The following is a 16,738-nucleotide window of genomic DNA, read 5'->3' on the forward strand; positions in this document are numbered from 1 at the left end:
TTTGAGGAAGCCCAAGATGAGGTAGGCTAGAGTATTATTTTGATCTAATTGTGCACAATAACAGCAACATGCAGTACATAAATGCAGAATTTTTTAATGCAGCCTTGAATCGATCTGAGAGTGGGGGAGTGGGTGAATCTATATAATGTTTATCTAGCTTATTTTCAACCTAGACCGAAAAAAAAAAGTAGAATTGATCTTTATCTTCAAGATATACATTTAACTATGTACATTTTCAAAAGATACATTGTGATAGTTTTGGACAGGTGGGAGCGGTGGGTTTCATTTGAATGTAAGGGAATGTGTCCACACAAAAACCTTTTGCAAACAAACACCAACGGAGTTTATAAATCATTTTCAAATTAAAACAAATTCACTAAACCATATCCAATACATATACACCACTAGGAAGTGTGCTATATGTACAAACCCCATTTCCATATGAGTTGGGAAATTGTGTTAGATGTAAATATAAACGGAATACAATGATTTGCAAATCCTTTTCAACCCATATTCAATTGAATGCACTACAAAGACAAGATATTTGATGTTCAAACTCATAAACTTTATTATTTTTTTGCAAATAATAATTAACTTAGAATTTCATGGCTGCAACACGTGCCAAAGTAGTTGGGAAAGGGCATGTTCACCACTGTGTTACATGGCCTTTCCTTTTAACAACACTCAGTAAATGTTTAGGAACTGAGGAGACACATTTTTTAAGCTTCTCAGGTGGAATTCTTTCCCATTCTTGCTTGATGTACAGCTTAAGTTGTTCAACAGTCCAGGGGTCTCCGTTGTGGTATTTTAGGCTTCATAATGGGCCACACATTTTCAATGGGAGACAGGTCTGGACTACAGGCAGGTCAGTCTAGTACCAGCACTCTTTTACTATGAAGCCACGTTGATGTAACACGTGGCTTGGCATTGTCTTGCTGAAATAAGCAGGGGCGTCCATGGTAACGTTGCTTGGATGGCAACATATGTTGCTCCAAAACCCGTATGTACCTTTCAGCATTAATGGCGCCTTCACAGATGTGTAAGTTACCCATGTCTTGGGCACTAATACACCCCCATACCATCACAGATGCTGGCTTTTCAACTTTGCGCCTATAACAATCCGGATAGTTCTTTTCCTCTTTGGTCCGGAGGACACGACGTCCACATTTTCCAAAAACAATTTGAAATGTGGACTCGTCAGACCACAGAACACTTTTCCATTTTGTATCAGTGCATCTTAGATGAGCTCAGGCCCAGCTAAGCCGACGGCATTTTTGGGTGTTGTTGATAAATAATAATAATAATAATAACTGGGATTTATATAGCGCTTTTCTAAGTACCCAAAGTCGCTTTACATGTAGAACCCATCATTCACACCTGGTGGTGGTAAGCTACTTTCAATGGTTTTTGCCTTGCATAGGAGAGTTTTAACTTGCACTTACAGATGTAGGGACGAACTGTAGTTACTGACAGCGGGTTTCTGAAGTGTTCCTGAGCTATGTGGTGATATCCTTTACACACTGATGTCGCTTGTTGATGCAGTACAGCCTGAGGGATCGAAGGTCACGGGCTTAGCTGCTTACATGCAGTGATTTCTCCAGATTCTCTGAACCCTTTGATGATATTATGGACCGTAGATGGTGAAATCTCTAAATTCCTTGCAATAGCTGGTTGAGAAAGGATTTTCTTAAACTGACCAACAGTTTGCTCACGCATTTGTTGACAAAGTGGTGACCCTCGCCCCAACCTTGTTTGTGAATGACTGAGCATTTCATGGAATCTACTTTTATACCCAATCATGGCACCCACCTGTTCCCAATTTGCCTGTTCACCTGTGGGATGTTCCAAATAAGTGTTTGATGAGCATTCCTCAACTTTATCAGTATTTATTGCCACCTTTCCCAACTTCTTTGTCACGTGTTGCTGGCATCAAATTTTAAAGTTAATGATTATTTGCAAAACAAAAAATGTTTATCAGTTTGAACATCAAATATGTTGTCTTTGTTGCATATTCAACTGAATATGGGTTGAAAATGATTTGCAAATCATTGTATTCCGTTTATATTTACATCTAACACAATTCCCCAACTCATATGGAAACAGGGTTTGTAGATTAAAATGATCCCAGGTCCTCTTTAAATACTAACAAAGCCTGTCTGAGCTGGAACATCATGTAAAGTCATTATGATTAATCATTATTACCACCCAAGAAGGTGATTAGGTGCAGCAATAATAGTTTTGAACAGTTTGTAACCATTACTACAATTCTTGCTTATATTAATCACTAATCTCACTTGTTTTCTAGGGCCAAGATGATGGCCAATAGCTTCTGGTAAGATCCTCACACAACCTACACATTTAGCTTTTTTTGCATATTTACATGCATTAATTTAGGACATTGAACATCCATAACATGTTTTGCTATTTTAAAGTGTAAGTGTTACAATATTATCAAACTGAAGCTAGAAGGTGCAATCCCAAACTATCAACGTTTTATCTGGTGGAGGTGTCACACGCACATGCAAAAAAACATAGTACTTGATCTTCTCTCCAGTGACCAGTTGTGCCAGTTGAACCACACGTTCAGGAAAAACTGCCGCGTGGCTGTCAAGACTACTAACTTCTACTGGCTGGTTCTTCTTCTGGTTTTTCTCAACACAGTGGCCAGTGCTTCAGAGCATTATGGGCAGCCAAAGTGGCTCACAGAAATGCAAGGTAAGAAGCCCACTCTTCTCCCATTATGTTTTGAGCTCTGTGAATTCATCGTGTCTTTCCTCAGAGCGAGCCAATAAGGTCCTATTGCTGCTTTTTACTCTGGAGATGCTGATGAAGATGTACGCCTTCGGGCTGCAGATATACTTTATGGCTCTCTTCAATCGCTTTGATTGCTTTGTGGTGTGCGGTGGAATCCTGGAAACACTGCTGGTGGAATCAGATTTTATCCCCCCTATTGGCATCGCAGTGCTGCGCTGCATCCGACTGCTCAGAATCTTCAAGATGACTCGGTGATCCCTCGCGCTCACAGACCGCTTCGAGTATAAATTTTGATTGATCATCCTTTCTTGTTCTTTTCCAGGCATTGGGCGGCCTTGTCCGACTTGGTCAACTCTCTACTCAACTCTATGAAAGCTATCTGCTCCCTTCTGCTCCTACTCTTCCTCTTCCTCATCATCTTTGCCCTCTTGGGCATGCAACTGTTTGGGGGTAAATTCAACTTTGACGAGACACAGATGAAGAGGAGCACTTTTGACTCCTTTCCTCAGGCTCTGCTCACTTGCTTTCAGGTGAATTCATGCAGAAAAACAGTGCACTTCTTTTGTATGTTTTATTGTGATTCAATTATCCACCCTGGTCTCTTCAGATCCTCACTGGAGAGGACTGGAACGCCGTGATGTATGATGGTATCATGGCCTATGGAGGACCAGTCTTCCCCAACATGGTGGTGTGCATTTACTTTGTCATCCTATTTGTCTGTGGTAACTGTATCCTTTCCTGGTATTACGTGATTAACTCTGTAAAGAAAACATGAAGCCATATTTTTAGAAAAGAGTTAGATTGACTTAACTTATTGTGTGATCAGACATCCTACTCAATGTCTTCTTGGCTATTGCTGTTGACAACTTGGCTGGAGGTGGCGGACAGAATGAAGTAGAGTAAGTTTGAAACCTCATCGTGCATTATTAATTATTCATATGTGAGTGTTTAGAGAATTCATGTTTTTGGCTTTTCAGAGAGAAAAAAGATGATGATGAAGACTGGGATGATGATGAAGAGAAAGAAGATGATGCAGGGGTAATAAAAACAACTTTATTTAAGCCAAAACACAAGACTATACTGAAGGACTAATTTACTTCTGGCTTGAAGAACGAGGACGACGACTGGCAGGAGAATGAGGAGCTAAGAGCCATTGAGGGGCTGGAGGGTAAGTGGTTTACAACGTTTGTGTGTCAAAGGTCATGTTTCTTTACAAAACACTTTAATTGTTTTTCAGAGCGCTAAAAGTAAATATGTCAACTAGTCTGTTACGAACATTCAGTGACAATGAGGACGGTGTATATGTAGTAAATATGCATCAGGCAAGCACACCCTCTTTTTACAACATATTACCCGATTGTTTTGGTCCGTAAAGCATGATGCCTTACATATGTTCATTTTACCTCAATCCTTCCAAATAATAAATAATTCCTTCTTTGTAATCATAGGAGTTGCCCCATTAAAGCCTGAGTTTTCTGGGCCTAAAGAAAAGATTGTGCCCATCCCAGATGGAAGCTCCTTTTTTATTCTTGGGAAAAAGAATTGGTAAGTTGTGACGACATACCACTTTTCCCATTGTCTTATTTCTTATTTTGGAAAAATGGCATCTCCTTTCATTTTGTAGCTTGCGAGTGGCCTGCCATAACCTCATCCATCACCCCTACTTCACCAACTTCATCCTCATTTTCATCATCCTCAGCAGCATTTCTCTGGCTGCTGAGGATCCCATCAAATCCCACTCATTCCGAAACATTGTAAGCAAACATCAGCATCTCATCTCAAAGCCATCACCGTCTCATCCTGCTGATGCTGACTTTGTCATTCTCAGGTCCTGGGTTACGCTGACTATGTTTTTACTTCAGTTTTTACTGTGGAGATTGTACTGAAGGTAACTGCTGCCCTCAAAGCATCATAAGTACTGTATAAGAGCAAGGAAAGTTTCTGACTTCATGCCTTGTGCCGCGTCAAGATGACGGTGTATGGAGCTTTTCTTCACACCGGTTCCTTCTGCAGAAACGCCTTCAACCTTCTGGACTTGTTAGTGGTCAGTGTGTCGCTCACGTCTTTCTTTCTTCAGTAAGTAGATCAGTTGTCTACTGAAAAGCGTTAAATATCCAGACTTACCACAGATCATGTGACTGTTTCTAATCTAAACCCATTTTTGTTCCCAGCTCAAGCGCTATCTCTGTGGTGAAGATTCTCAGGGTGCTCCGTGTGCTCAGACCTCTCCGTGCCATCAACAGAGCCAAGGGACTGAAAGTAAGTATCATGCACTATACCTCAACTTACAAGCTTAATTTCTTCTGTGACTAAACTCATACCTCAAAACTCTTGTTTCTCAAAATCATGTTTCCCATTGAAATAAATTGCAATCAATTTAATCGGTGCTTGGCCCTCCCAAAACAAATTTTAACATGTACTGTAACATGTCTTTTAAAAAGAAAAGACAAATCTTTGATAGGAAATATAATCTAAAAAACAATACAATATTATAAAAAACAATACAATAGAAGGTACTACTAACAACTTCAGTAGTTTTAAGAAGTATTGTAATAATAATGTACAGCATTTACCTTTGAAAGTGGACTTCTACAATATTTCCATCCAGCTGCTTCTCCGTCAAACGCATCATCAGCAGCTTTTCTCCATATTTATATGGCTAAAAATCATATGGCCCCATTCCTGGGTGGATCTCGCGTGAGAGGAAGAGAGGGGCGTTAATCCTTTTGCAATGCAGTCTACTGAAAATGATTAAATGCTCCACTCTAATTAGCAACTGACGCTGTAGTCAAAGTTGGAATTGCCACAAAACACATTTTAAATTATTCAACAGTCTGCTGTCATCTGGTGGCTAAAGTGGATAGTGCACCCCCTAATTTGTTTCGTCTGTCAGGTAAACCGTGGGGCCATATGATAACTTTTGCTTCAGTGTAGTGCAGACTAGCAGTACTAAGCTTGTACTTCTTCGCCAAGTAATGTTTTTGATAATTTCTTTCTTTAACTCAATGCGCTTCTTCTTCTCCTTCACACTTACGTTCTTCATTCCAATGGTTGGAAAACAACTTATATTAATCACTAGCTATAACCTATTGCTAGTGAGTAAGACCAGACGTTTTGTGTCTTATGGGGTTTACTTTGACATTTGCTACATCAACTAATGGCGGCAAAAAATGTTTGCTTGCAATTTAAAGCACAACAATGAGCTGAAAGACAACTCTTATCTCAAAACACCCTTAAGTTAGGGCACTCTTAAGTTAAGGTACGACTGTATTAATACTTAAAACTGTTAGAACAAGCTTAAACTATGATGCAACATATTTCTACACCATTGCAAACTACAATTACAAAATAAAATCCTCTTTGACAGTGTCAATCATATCAAAATTTATAAAAAAACAAAACAACAACATATTTTTCCCCAAAACTTGATTGCTTCTTGTATTTGATCTCAGTTGTGCAAGTGTACCTGAAATTACGACTCAGGAGTATAGTTTTTCTAAGTAGTGTTTTCTGTCTGTAAAAGAACGTGGTACAGTGTGTGTTTGTTGCAATCCGCACCATCGGCAACATCTTGATCGTCACAACGCTCCTTCAGTTCATGTTTGCCTGCATCGGGGTGCAGCTTTTCAAGGTTTGTTCCCTCTGAATTCAAATGTCCTTATCTATGCTGAAAGTGAGAAACAATAATTGTTTTGTTTTCGTGTTTCAGGGCAGATTCTACAGCTGCACAGATGAAGCCAAACACACTCCCGATGAGTGCAAGTTAGTTTTAGTTTTAGTTTTTATTTTGTTTAATCCCCACAAAACAACAGAACTGCTCCTCTGTATAGAGTGTTTATGTTGACTTGCTATGAAAGCAGACATAGGCCTATTTCTTTATGTCTCCAAAGCAAAAGCACTATGATGTACAAGATTCAAGATGTTTGTCATGTGCACAGCAGAAACTCTGAAATTCTAACTTTGCTAGTTCCCTTCAATTAGATTAAGTAGATGAAAATATATAACAAAATATTTATAAATAACAGAAGAAAAGGAAAAGTACATGAGAACACAGTTATAAAAAACATTTAAAAAAATCTATTTGAGTTCTGTTGTCGTTAGAATAATGTAAAAGAAGAATACTGCAAATATTATAATGCACATAGATGTAGGCTTAATTTTTTCAGGTATTACAGGTTGCAGATATATTGCACAGTGTGGATGACAGCTGTGGATTCAAAAATACTTTGATAACAGGTGTCAGATCTGGCCTGCCACTTCAATTTATGTTGCCCACGAAAGACTTGCGAAAATGATGCACTTTCTGGCTGAATGTTTTTGTTGTTTAAATTTTGACAGAAACAAACCTACTGCATGCAATTGCATATTTTCTAAATTTTAAAATATTATCTGATCATGCAACACAATTTGAAAAAAATGTTTGTTATCAAAAATAATTAAATATCTGTTTAATATCTAAATTACAATTTCAAAACAAGTTATCCATCAATATGTTGGTAAAAAATATATATAATATTGCCTTTGCAAGTTGTGTAACAAGGCCATCATACATTTATAGTCATATTTATTTACCGCTACATGTTGCTTTTTGAGAGCAGCCATAATTGCGAGGTGACCCTCAATAAAAACGAGTTGACACCCATGCTTTAGATGGTTAAAGTAGCTGAGGTCAAAGGTCATATTGGTATATATGGGGATTACTAACAGCATCAAAAATAACTGCTGAGGCTTGGAAGGGGGCAGAGGCTTGCCAAACATACTGTCCATAAGAAAATAAAATATGCCAATGACTTCATTTTCCTTTAAATGTTAAGTACATACAAGTTTGTCCAATAGTGTGCCACTGTTGTTCTGCACTCCAAAAACAGTTTCTAGCAGCTAATCAACGTAAAATGTAATTGCAACACCAGCTGCTACTCGATAGCGTTCAAGAAGTCTGTGGATTTTACAGGATATCTTATGTAAGATGCTTAGCATACCAAAGTGAAAAATATGTAGAACTATTGTAGTTTCAATTTGATTCAAGAGGTCTGAGGTCGCTGAAGTTCACTCAGTTCATTGCTGCTAATCAGTTTGCAATGACACCTCCCATCAGCTGCCACCATTATCCATTTTCCTTCCATCATTCCAAGAATTATTCTAGAACTATTACTAATAATAACAATGCATCATTTTTAGGGGAACGTTTGTGGTCTATAAAGACGGGGATATGAACCATCCAATGGTGAGAGAGAGGATTTGGGAAAACAGCGACTTCAACTTTGACAATGTGCTGATGGGCATGCTGGCTTTGTTCACAGTGTCCACGTTTGAAGGATGGCCACAGTAAGTCAGAACCTCAAGCTGGTGTTCTGTTCATTCTTTACATTCTGGTCGTCTAATTTGTGTAAAGGCTCCTGTACCGGGCAGTGGATGCCAATGCCATAAACCACGGCCCTATTTACAACTACCGGGTGGAAATCTCCATCTTTTTCATCATCTATATCATCATCATCGCCTTCTTCATGATGAACATTTTTGTGGGTTTTGTCATCATTACCTTCCGAGAACAAGGAGAGGCTGAATTCAAAAACTGCGAACTCAACAAAAACCAGGTCAGTTGACCAAGCATATTGTTTTCAATTTAAAATACATTAGATTGGTTTAAACGTCAACCTGTTCTCTCTTCTGCAGCGCCAATGTGTCTACTATGCCTTGAAAGCTCAACCGATAAAAATTTACATTCCCAAAAATCCCTCCCAGCTCAAATTCTGGAGGATAATAAACTCCAGCCAGTTTGAGTACGTCATGTTTGTGCTGATTCTGGGCAACACGCTCACCCTGGCAATACAGGTACTCTTGTCCAGACATATTCACCAAATAAAATTATTGCATTATTTTAATTTAAGGTTTTATTAAATTTTCAGCATTATGAGCAGTCCAAAAACTTCACCTCTATCATGGACATCCTCAACATGATCTTCACTGTGGTGTTCACCATTGAGATGGTCATCAAGTTACTGGCTCTTCGTGCGCATGTGAGATTTAATCTGTTGACCAATGAAACTAAAGAGTTTCTGACACTCACAGAGCTTTTTTTTCCCCTCTGTAGCACTATTTTATTGATCCATGGAATTCTTTTGATGCTTTGATTGTTGTGGGAAGCGTGTTGGACATTGCAGTCTCAGAGTTCAGTGTAAGTTAACTCACTTTTCCGAGAGTGGCTGTTAAAAAATATTCTAGGAAATACTGTCCACTTGGATTACTTGAACATAGCTGCAATTCTTGCAAAATGTTAGGTCTTTCTCGTTGAGGGCTCTATTCTGCCATGTGCTTACATGAAAAAAGCTGTACATTCTCCCACTCAACTCAAGTCTGCCACTACATGCTTTCACCCAAGATGCGCACTCTGGGTTAATTGTGGCTGTCCCCAGTCAAATCTGGCCTACCGTGTATTTTCTTGTCGACCTCAGTACTTTTGCTCTTATGCGCTTCTGACACTGGAATAAGTCCCAGAAGGGTGAAACATGATATTGCACTTGAAGTTTGGGTGTAGTGCACACCACACATAATAAAATGATATAAGAAACTTCCAGGGAGCTATCAAATCTATTTTGATTGCTTCAATTTGAGACACCTGGTAACATTAATTTAGCTGAAGATAAAAACACCATAATGTTTCTCTGAATTGACTATCAAAAACCAAATTGCACATCGTTTACCTTCTGTGTCTGTGCATAAGTGGATGACAAGGCAAGTGCGACTACGACATAATGCAGGGCAGTCGTGTTTGAACATCCTGCAGAGACCACACACAACATTGTTATTTAAACTGTCAGCTGTCACGCTCCCCCTCGTAAGCACAAGCACACAAAAACGTTCACACACACAAACCTCCTGACGCGCCACAGCTTCACAAACCGTTGTACTAGACCAAACTATGTACACACACTGCATCACATGACGACACAAGTACACGTGACAAGCGTTGACTGGATTGATATGACTATTTCAAATTCAAAATGTTATCTTTTTCATGCATTTCAATGACATTCAATAATGTTAGTAAAACTCCATGTTCTATTAATTTCACACAGTCAATAAATAGGCGTCACGACAAAGTCCACCTCATTAGTTATAAGCTCACGTAAAAGAGCACTTAAGCGCAAGTGGGATAATAGAGCCCCAAGCATCCTGTGATAGAATGAGGTTGCAAAAAAATGGCAGAATTTTCTTTAATGGGGTTGCTTGGTATTAGAGCTCTGCGTAATTCAAATTGTCCAAGTAAAAGACAACCTGTCTTTTAAGAATTGGCTAATTTATCTTATCTAATTTGTGATGTTTTAATGGCATATATTGGTTCAAAGTAGACAACATGGAACTTGCAAGCTTATTAACAATGATGATTGACCCAGTGACTACCTAATGTCTTCATGTATCTGCATTTTGACCATGAAACGATTTCCAGACTTTGAACTGGGACATTAATTGGTTAGCATTTTTTCGCATTTGACATGTATTCAGACAAAAATGAACCCAAATTGGCACAGCTATCCTTTGGACTGGGGTGGGAACCCAATCCCACCCAATCCCACCCCAGTCTTTCAGCAAACCACTCCCACCGTGGGAATGGTTTGCTGAAAGACTCCCAAACATAGGTTATTGCATGTAAAGAGTTCAATTTTGTTCTTTGGTTCTGTTTTTTCTTCACTGATCCTTATCTATGTTTCCCTTTTCCCATTGTCAATCAATGTGGATGTTTCCCCAGGGTGGAGGAGGTCACGGTGAGGTGAGATGGCCATAAACTCTCAGTTTCTGCTTCTGGACGTGTAGATGTTCAAGCTTTGTTTCAAACTCTTGTTCTTGTTTTCTCTTGGCTACAGGGAAAAGGTGAAAGTGGCAAAGTTTCCATCACGTTCTTCCGTTTGTTTCGAGTGCTGCGATTGGTCAAACTGCTCAGTAAAGGAGAAGGCATTCGAACTCTTTTGTGGACTTTTGTCAAGTCACTCCAGGTCAGTAGATCATAGAATGGAATATTTGGAATATAATGTACTTTCTTCTAATTGTGACATGTTTTGGCGTAGGCTTTACCATATGTTGGTTTGCTCATTGCAATGATCTTTTTCATCTATGCTGTGATAGGCATGCAGGTGAGTCCCTGCAATAATTTGATCCAATAAGAACACATTTAAACTGGAACAACAACTGATTTTCACTTTGCTTGCTTCCTGGTAGACATTTGGGAAAGTGGCCATTGATGATGACACACATATCAACAGAAACTGCAACTTTCAGACTTTCTTCATGGCTGTTCTGGTGCTATTCAGGTGATGCTTAATTTGTTTTTAAGTGTGCTAACCTTTCTACATGCCTACTAATTGTACCTGTTTTCAGTTACACTCCTACATTGCTCCTCTAATTGTCACATTTTCTCCTCATAGGTGTGCCACTGGAGAGCAGTGGCAGGAAATCATGTTGGCCGCATTGCCCGGAAGGCGCTGCGACCCAGAGTCAGACACAGAGCCTGGTGAAGAGTTCTCTTGCGGCAGCAACTTGTCCTACATCTACTTTATCAGCTTCTTCATGCTCTGCGCTTACTTGGTGAGTAAGGTCAAGCATGATGTCTTGAGGTCTACATTGTGTTCCATGAATCACGATGGCTTTTTTTAAAGCTTTTGCATTGTGATTTCCAGTCCAGTACCTGTTATTTTATTTAACACACAAAGAAAGAAATCACCAAAAAATATTTGCAGTTGGACTCTAATCTGATATAATACAGTTAAAAGTTAGTGGCCCCATTTCGGTCTTTAATATCATTGCTGTAACACGTTAGGGGTTATAGGGCTGACTGCAACCTAGTAAACATTGTAATACAGGCATCCCTTGCCACATCGCGCTTCCAAGTTTTGATCTTGCTTGTAAATGTGACTATGTGGGAATTATTTAATGTCTAGAGGGCTTTCTTAATGTTAAAGAAACCTATTTAGAAAGTTGTAACCAGGTTTTTTTTTGCTCTAGCATTAAAAATACTTAATTTGTAATTAGTTGTTATACTTTGCAGAAATTAATTCACCACAGTCAGTCCCTAAATCAATTAACAGCACTAAGTGAGGATTTACTGCAAGCCAGAGGGTGTGCAAAAAAGACACAAACAACAAAAATGTAGTTTATGTATGTTTACAATTAGATGTTAAGAAATAATGTACTATTAATATTGTACAAATTAAGTAAATATTTGTATTGACTATAAATACAACCCTTGCAATAATTATGGAATCACTAGCATTGGAAGATTTTCATTCAGTTGTTCATTCTTTCTTGAAGGAAAGTTTTTACAGTGTTTGCTCTATGGCAAGATGCATTACAATGGCATCTTGAAAAATTATGTCATCATCCCCAAACATCCTTTCGACTGATGGAATAGGAAAAGTGTCCAAAATGTCAATGTAAACTTGTGCATTAATTGAAGATGTAATGATAGTCATCTCAATTATGCTATTACCTGACATGCAGCCCCATATCATCAATGACAGTGGAAATTTGCATGTTTTCTTCAGTCGTCTTCATAAATCTCATTAGAACGGCACCAAACAAAAGTTTCAGCATCATCGCCTTGCCCAATGCAGATTTTTCACTAAATATGACTTTCATCCAGTCATCCATAGTCCACCATTGGTTTTCCTCAGCCCATTATAACCTTGTTTTTGTCTGTTTAAGTTTTAATGACGGCTTTCATTTGGCTTTTCTGTATTTAAATCCCATTTCCTTTTGGCAATTTCTTACAGTTCGGTCACAGATGGTGACTCCAGTTTTCGTCCATTTGTTTTCCTATTTGTTTTGCTGTGAATTTTCTGTTTTCAAGACATGTTACTTAAAGGGGAACTGCACTTTTTTATTTATTTTGCCTATCGATCACAATCTTTAGGGGAGAGAAGAAGACAAAAGTTGTTTTTAATTTTGCGTTCCAACATGTAAAACTCTGCTTGTTCTAGGTAGCTAGCAATGCAGCTAATGGGAGCAATCATTTCTACCGCTAAATCACTTTAAAAATGCATTAAAAAAAATGTCAACAATACTTCATTTACGTTCCGTAACCCGTATAATAACCACACTGTAGCAACATCATTATTGTAAGAGCGAACAGTGAGGAACTCTCTTTCTAGCGTACTAACACATGGGCGTGCTTCGCTATTACCCGTAAAAGTTAAGTACGGCAAGAGATAAGCTAACTACGACGTCAGCGCGAAACGCATTTTAGTTTGTAATTCACAACACTGCGATAGAACACCAATCTATATTGACTGAAAAAGATGAACAATTATATTACAGTATCTGTAAAGTGTTAGCCCAAATTTTATGTTTTGTTTGTACACAGTTAGCCAGACGGTGTATGTACTGTAGTTGTAATAACAAGTATGACGTGCTGCGTGTATCATAATCAATATAAAGTGTGAATCACTCGATGGACAGTTGTCTGTTTGGTCCAGCATTCCAGGGACGTTTTTTCCAATTAATTATGGGTAAGCACGCCATTTATGTCGAAATAGCTTGGCTTCAAGTTCCACATTTGCAGCTTTGAGTCGATTTCACCTGACTCTATCTGCTTCCGTCTGCTCCAACGTTTTACCCTCTTCTTCGTGCTCGCTTCTAGAAACAGCAGTTAATCCCTAGTTCATTCAGCTTCAAAAAGATAAGGTTGTGAGTCCTCATTTGTCCAAAAATAGTCGTCTTGGTTGTTTGTTACCAAGTCTGCCATGATTAGAAGACACACGAGCGCTTTGTATCCGGAAGCAAGAAAACACTGGAAGTTGGACGAGCGCTGCTGTGGAAACAGAAATCTTTGCGCGAAAGAAGTCACTCCCGGAAATTATTAAAAGATTAAAATACAGTAAATATTGAACATATTACATATTGTTATGAACATGTCGGTTACTACATTATATATAGACTTGCAGTGTGTACACAAAACGTTGATGGAGGGCTTTAAAGTTATCTTAGAAGGCTTTGAAGGCTACAATGGTGACTCCCATTAGCCGCATCTTCCAAGCGCTTTTTTATCATCTTTAAAATCCTAATAAAAAAGATGTGTTCTTGTCTCTCATAATGATTGGGAACAATAGGCAAAATTCCCCAAAAAGTGCAGTTCCCCTTTAAAGTTTTCTGTCTTGATGCCTTGCTTTTTCCTTGGTCTACCAGTATGCTTGCATTTAACAACCTCCCCATGTTGTTTGTACATGGTCCAGATTTTAGACACAGTTGACTGTGAACAATCAACATCTTTTGCAACATTGCGTGATGATTTACCTTCTTTGATAATCCTCTCCTTTGTTTCAATTGATATATCTTGTGTTGGAGCCATGATTCATTTCAATCCACCTAGTGCAACAGCTCTCCAAGGTGTGAACACTCCTCTGTAACTGCAGACTAATGAACAGATTTAATCTGAAACAGGTGTTATTTTTAGAAATAAAAATTTACAAGGGGGATTTCTATAATTATTTCCTCAGAAATGAGTGATTCCATTTTTTTTCACTCTCCTTGACCTAAAAGTTAAACTTTTACTGACTAACACAATTTATATTCTCGATTTCTTTTAATGTTTCTTAAAGCCAGAAAGTTGCCATTTGTAATGATTATAGTTTTGTGTCATGGCTGTTGCCTGTTTTTTTTACAAAATGAAATAATTGTATAAACATCCTTCAAGTCTGTAGGTGATACCATAATATTTGCCAGGGGTTTTAATCACGTATGAACAATAAACAAAAAGACTACATTGACAACTACAATTTAGTTCAATATGTTTATTAGTCATGTGTTTACATTCAGGATAATAAAAAAATTGGTTAAAGGTCTAAGGTAATAGAAAAGTGTTTAGTATCTCGTACCGCCGTGAAGCCAATTCAGAACTGCTTTATTTCACTCCGGCATTTATTGAAATTAAACAAAACATAAAGAAATGGGCAGAAACTATGAAACCTTCTTTAGATATTTTCTCTTTGGGGAAAATATTTGGCGACAACATAAACTTAAATTATACGGTTGTTTTAGGAACACGGCCGAAAATCTGTAATGATGACGGCTAAATTGGAAATGACCTCTGTGGGCTTTTGAATGGATGTGGTGGATGCTACTGAACCGAACTAAAACAATTACAATGGACATGTTGACTCTGTGTTTATGCCGGTGGCCAGCCTTGTATTTTCATGTATGTTTCTCTCTTTTTTGCAACATATCTATGCTTTTCCTTCTGTTCAGATTATCAATTTATTTATTGCTGTCATCATGGACAACTTTGAGTACCTAACAAGAGACTGGACAGTACTTGGTACTCACCACCTGGACGAGTTTAAAAGAGTTTGGTCGGACTATGATCCAGAAGCCACGTAATAACTATTTTTCTTCACATGTCCTGTGCTGTCAAGATGCCATTACTTTTCTCACCGTGTGTGTTTTGTTCTCTTGCAGTGGCCGCATTAAGCACATCGATGTCATCACCATGCTGCGGAGAATTCAGCCACCTCTTGGTTTTGGGAAAATGTGTCCTCACCGTGTTGCTTGCAAAGTAAGTTCTCGTACCTAACAGATAGTGTTCTTCATATTTGGCTTCGGAAAAGATTGCTATATCCTTTCTGTGCACACTTCATCTCAGAGGTTGGTTTCTATGAATGTTCCTCTGCACCCTGATGGGACGGTCACCTTCAGCGCTACCTTGTTTGCGCTGGTGCGAACTTCCCTTAAGATCAAGACTGAAGGTTGTATCTTTTTCTCACCACTCACACATGTACTTATTCAAGCTTTATGCACAAGAATTGGATACATTTGCTTTTTTTTTTTTTTTAGGGCCCATCGATCAGCAGAATGAAGAATTGAAGCTCATCATCAAGAAACTGTGGAAGCGGACCAAGCCTAAACTCATAGATGAAATCATTCCTCCCCCTAGAGGTATACTAATTGAATTACATTTCTGTTCATGCTCCTCCAACTCTCTTGCTTTTCTAGGGGATGAGGTGACTTGCGGCAAGTTTTATGCCAGCTTCTTGATTCAGGACTATTTCAAAAAATACCGCAAGAGAAAAGAGAGAGAACGAAAGTCTAAAAGGAAGGACAAAGCTGCTTCTCTTCAGGTAACCAACCTGTTACAATGTACAAAAAAAATCAGATTTTCCAAACACCAGCCCTAAACTCAAATACATTAATGAAAAAGGTTGTTGTACCTAAAAAAAACATGTGTGAAGACACATTTGTCACTTTAAGGAATTTTTTGAATAGCTTAACATCGCCGCTATATTTATTGTAGCTTTAGACAGTGGATGAAATCAAATCAAACTTTATTTATATTGCACTTTTCATACACAGTCAAGTGGCAAACACAAAGTGCTGTACAAAACAAAACAAAGCAAACAACAAAAATAATAATAATAGAAGAAGAGAAGAAAACTCACACACGCACACACACACACACACACACACACACACACACACACACACACACACACACACACACAGCACCATTGACAATAACAAAGCAAAAACATGGCATAGCACTGAGGATTTGAGGAAAAATGTCACCTTAGAGGCATCTACACTGGAGAATAACTCAAATTAACGTTATTAAAAATATATAGTATAGAAACTATGATAAAGTATATGTACAAATTTAAATATACATTTTAGTTTAATAAGTTAATAAAAACATAACATTGAGAGAGTGTTAGTAAAAAATATTAATGATTAATATAGAAAACAACACAATAAAATAATTAAAAACAGACTATCAGTAAAAAGACTGATTAAAAGGTGTGTCTTTAGCCTTTAAAAAAAAAAATCAACGCTCTCTGCAGTGCTGAGGCTCTCTGGCAGGCTGTTCCACAGGTGGGGCCATAGTGGCTAAAACACGCTTCACCGTGTGCACGGGTCTTTGTCCTGGTATTTGGTAAAGCTGAAAGGCTGGTGCCAGAGGACCTCAGGATCCGTGGGTGTTGATACGGTAAAAGCAGGTCAGATA

The 16,738-nt window shown here is 38.3% G+C and overlaps 1 protein-coding gene across 1 annotated transcript in view; it reads left to right on the forward strand.

Annotated features, from left to right (window-relative positions):
- The window catches only part of LOC133621299 (voltage-dependent L-type calcium channel subunit alpha-1D-like), a 51,492-nt gene that overhangs the window by 16,124 nt on the left and 18,630 nt on the right, over nt 1–16,738 (forward strand). The window contains exons 12-41 of the mRNA XM_061983331.2: nt 2,306–2,332; nt 2,555–2,715; nt 2,780–3,005; nt 3,077–3,284; nt 3,362–3,482; nt 3,581–3,653; nt 3,732–3,792; nt 3,865–3,922; nt 4,203–4,299; nt 4,379–4,508; nt 4,583–4,642; nt 4,724–4,830; nt 4,926–5,013; nt 6,278–6,385; nt 6,464–6,516; nt 7,933–8,079; nt 8,147–8,348; nt 8,428–8,586; nt 8,661–8,771; nt 8,846–8,929; nt 10,502–10,522; nt 10,617–10,745; nt 10,818–10,883; nt 10,969–11,060; nt 11,175–11,334; nt 14,989–15,116; nt 15,199–15,295; nt 15,383–15,485; nt 15,574–15,675; nt 15,733–15,857. Coding sequence (XP_061839315.2) covers nt 2,306–2,332; nt 2,555–2,715; nt 2,780–3,005; nt 3,077–3,284; nt 3,362–3,482; nt 3,581–3,653; nt 3,732–3,792; nt 3,865–3,922; nt 4,203–4,299; nt 4,379–4,508; nt 4,583–4,642; nt 4,724–4,830; nt 4,926–5,013; nt 6,278–6,385; nt 6,464–6,516; nt 7,933–8,079; nt 8,147–8,348; nt 8,428–8,586; nt 8,661–8,771; nt 8,846–8,929; nt 10,502–10,522; nt 10,617–10,745; nt 10,818–10,883; nt 10,969–11,060; nt 11,175–11,334; nt 14,989–15,116; nt 15,199–15,295; nt 15,383–15,485; nt 15,574–15,675; nt 15,733–15,857 — 3,304 coding nt within the window. The remainder of the gene's footprint in view (nt 1–2,305; nt 2,333–2,554; nt 2,716–2,779; nt 3,006–3,076; nt 3,285–3,361; nt 3,483–3,580; nt 3,654–3,731; nt 3,793–3,864; nt 3,923–4,202; nt 4,300–4,378; nt 4,509–4,582; nt 4,643–4,723; nt 4,831–4,925; nt 5,014–6,277; nt 6,386–6,463; nt 6,517–7,932; nt 8,080–8,146; nt 8,349–8,427; nt 8,587–8,660; nt 8,772–8,845; nt 8,930–10,501; nt 10,523–10,616; nt 10,746–10,817; nt 10,884–10,968; nt 11,061–11,174; nt 11,335–14,988; nt 15,117–15,198; nt 15,296–15,382; nt 15,486–15,573; nt 15,676–15,732; nt 15,858–16,738) is intronic.

The sequence above is a fragment of the Nerophis lumbriciformis genome, linkage group LG01 (genome assembly GCF_033978685.3).
Source record: "Nerophis lumbriciformis linkage group LG01, RoL_Nlum_v2.1, whole genome shotgun sequence".
Taxonomy (NCBI): domain Eukaryota; kingdom Metazoa; phylum Chordata; class Actinopteri; order Syngnathiformes; family Syngnathidae; genus Nerophis; species Nerophis lumbriciformis.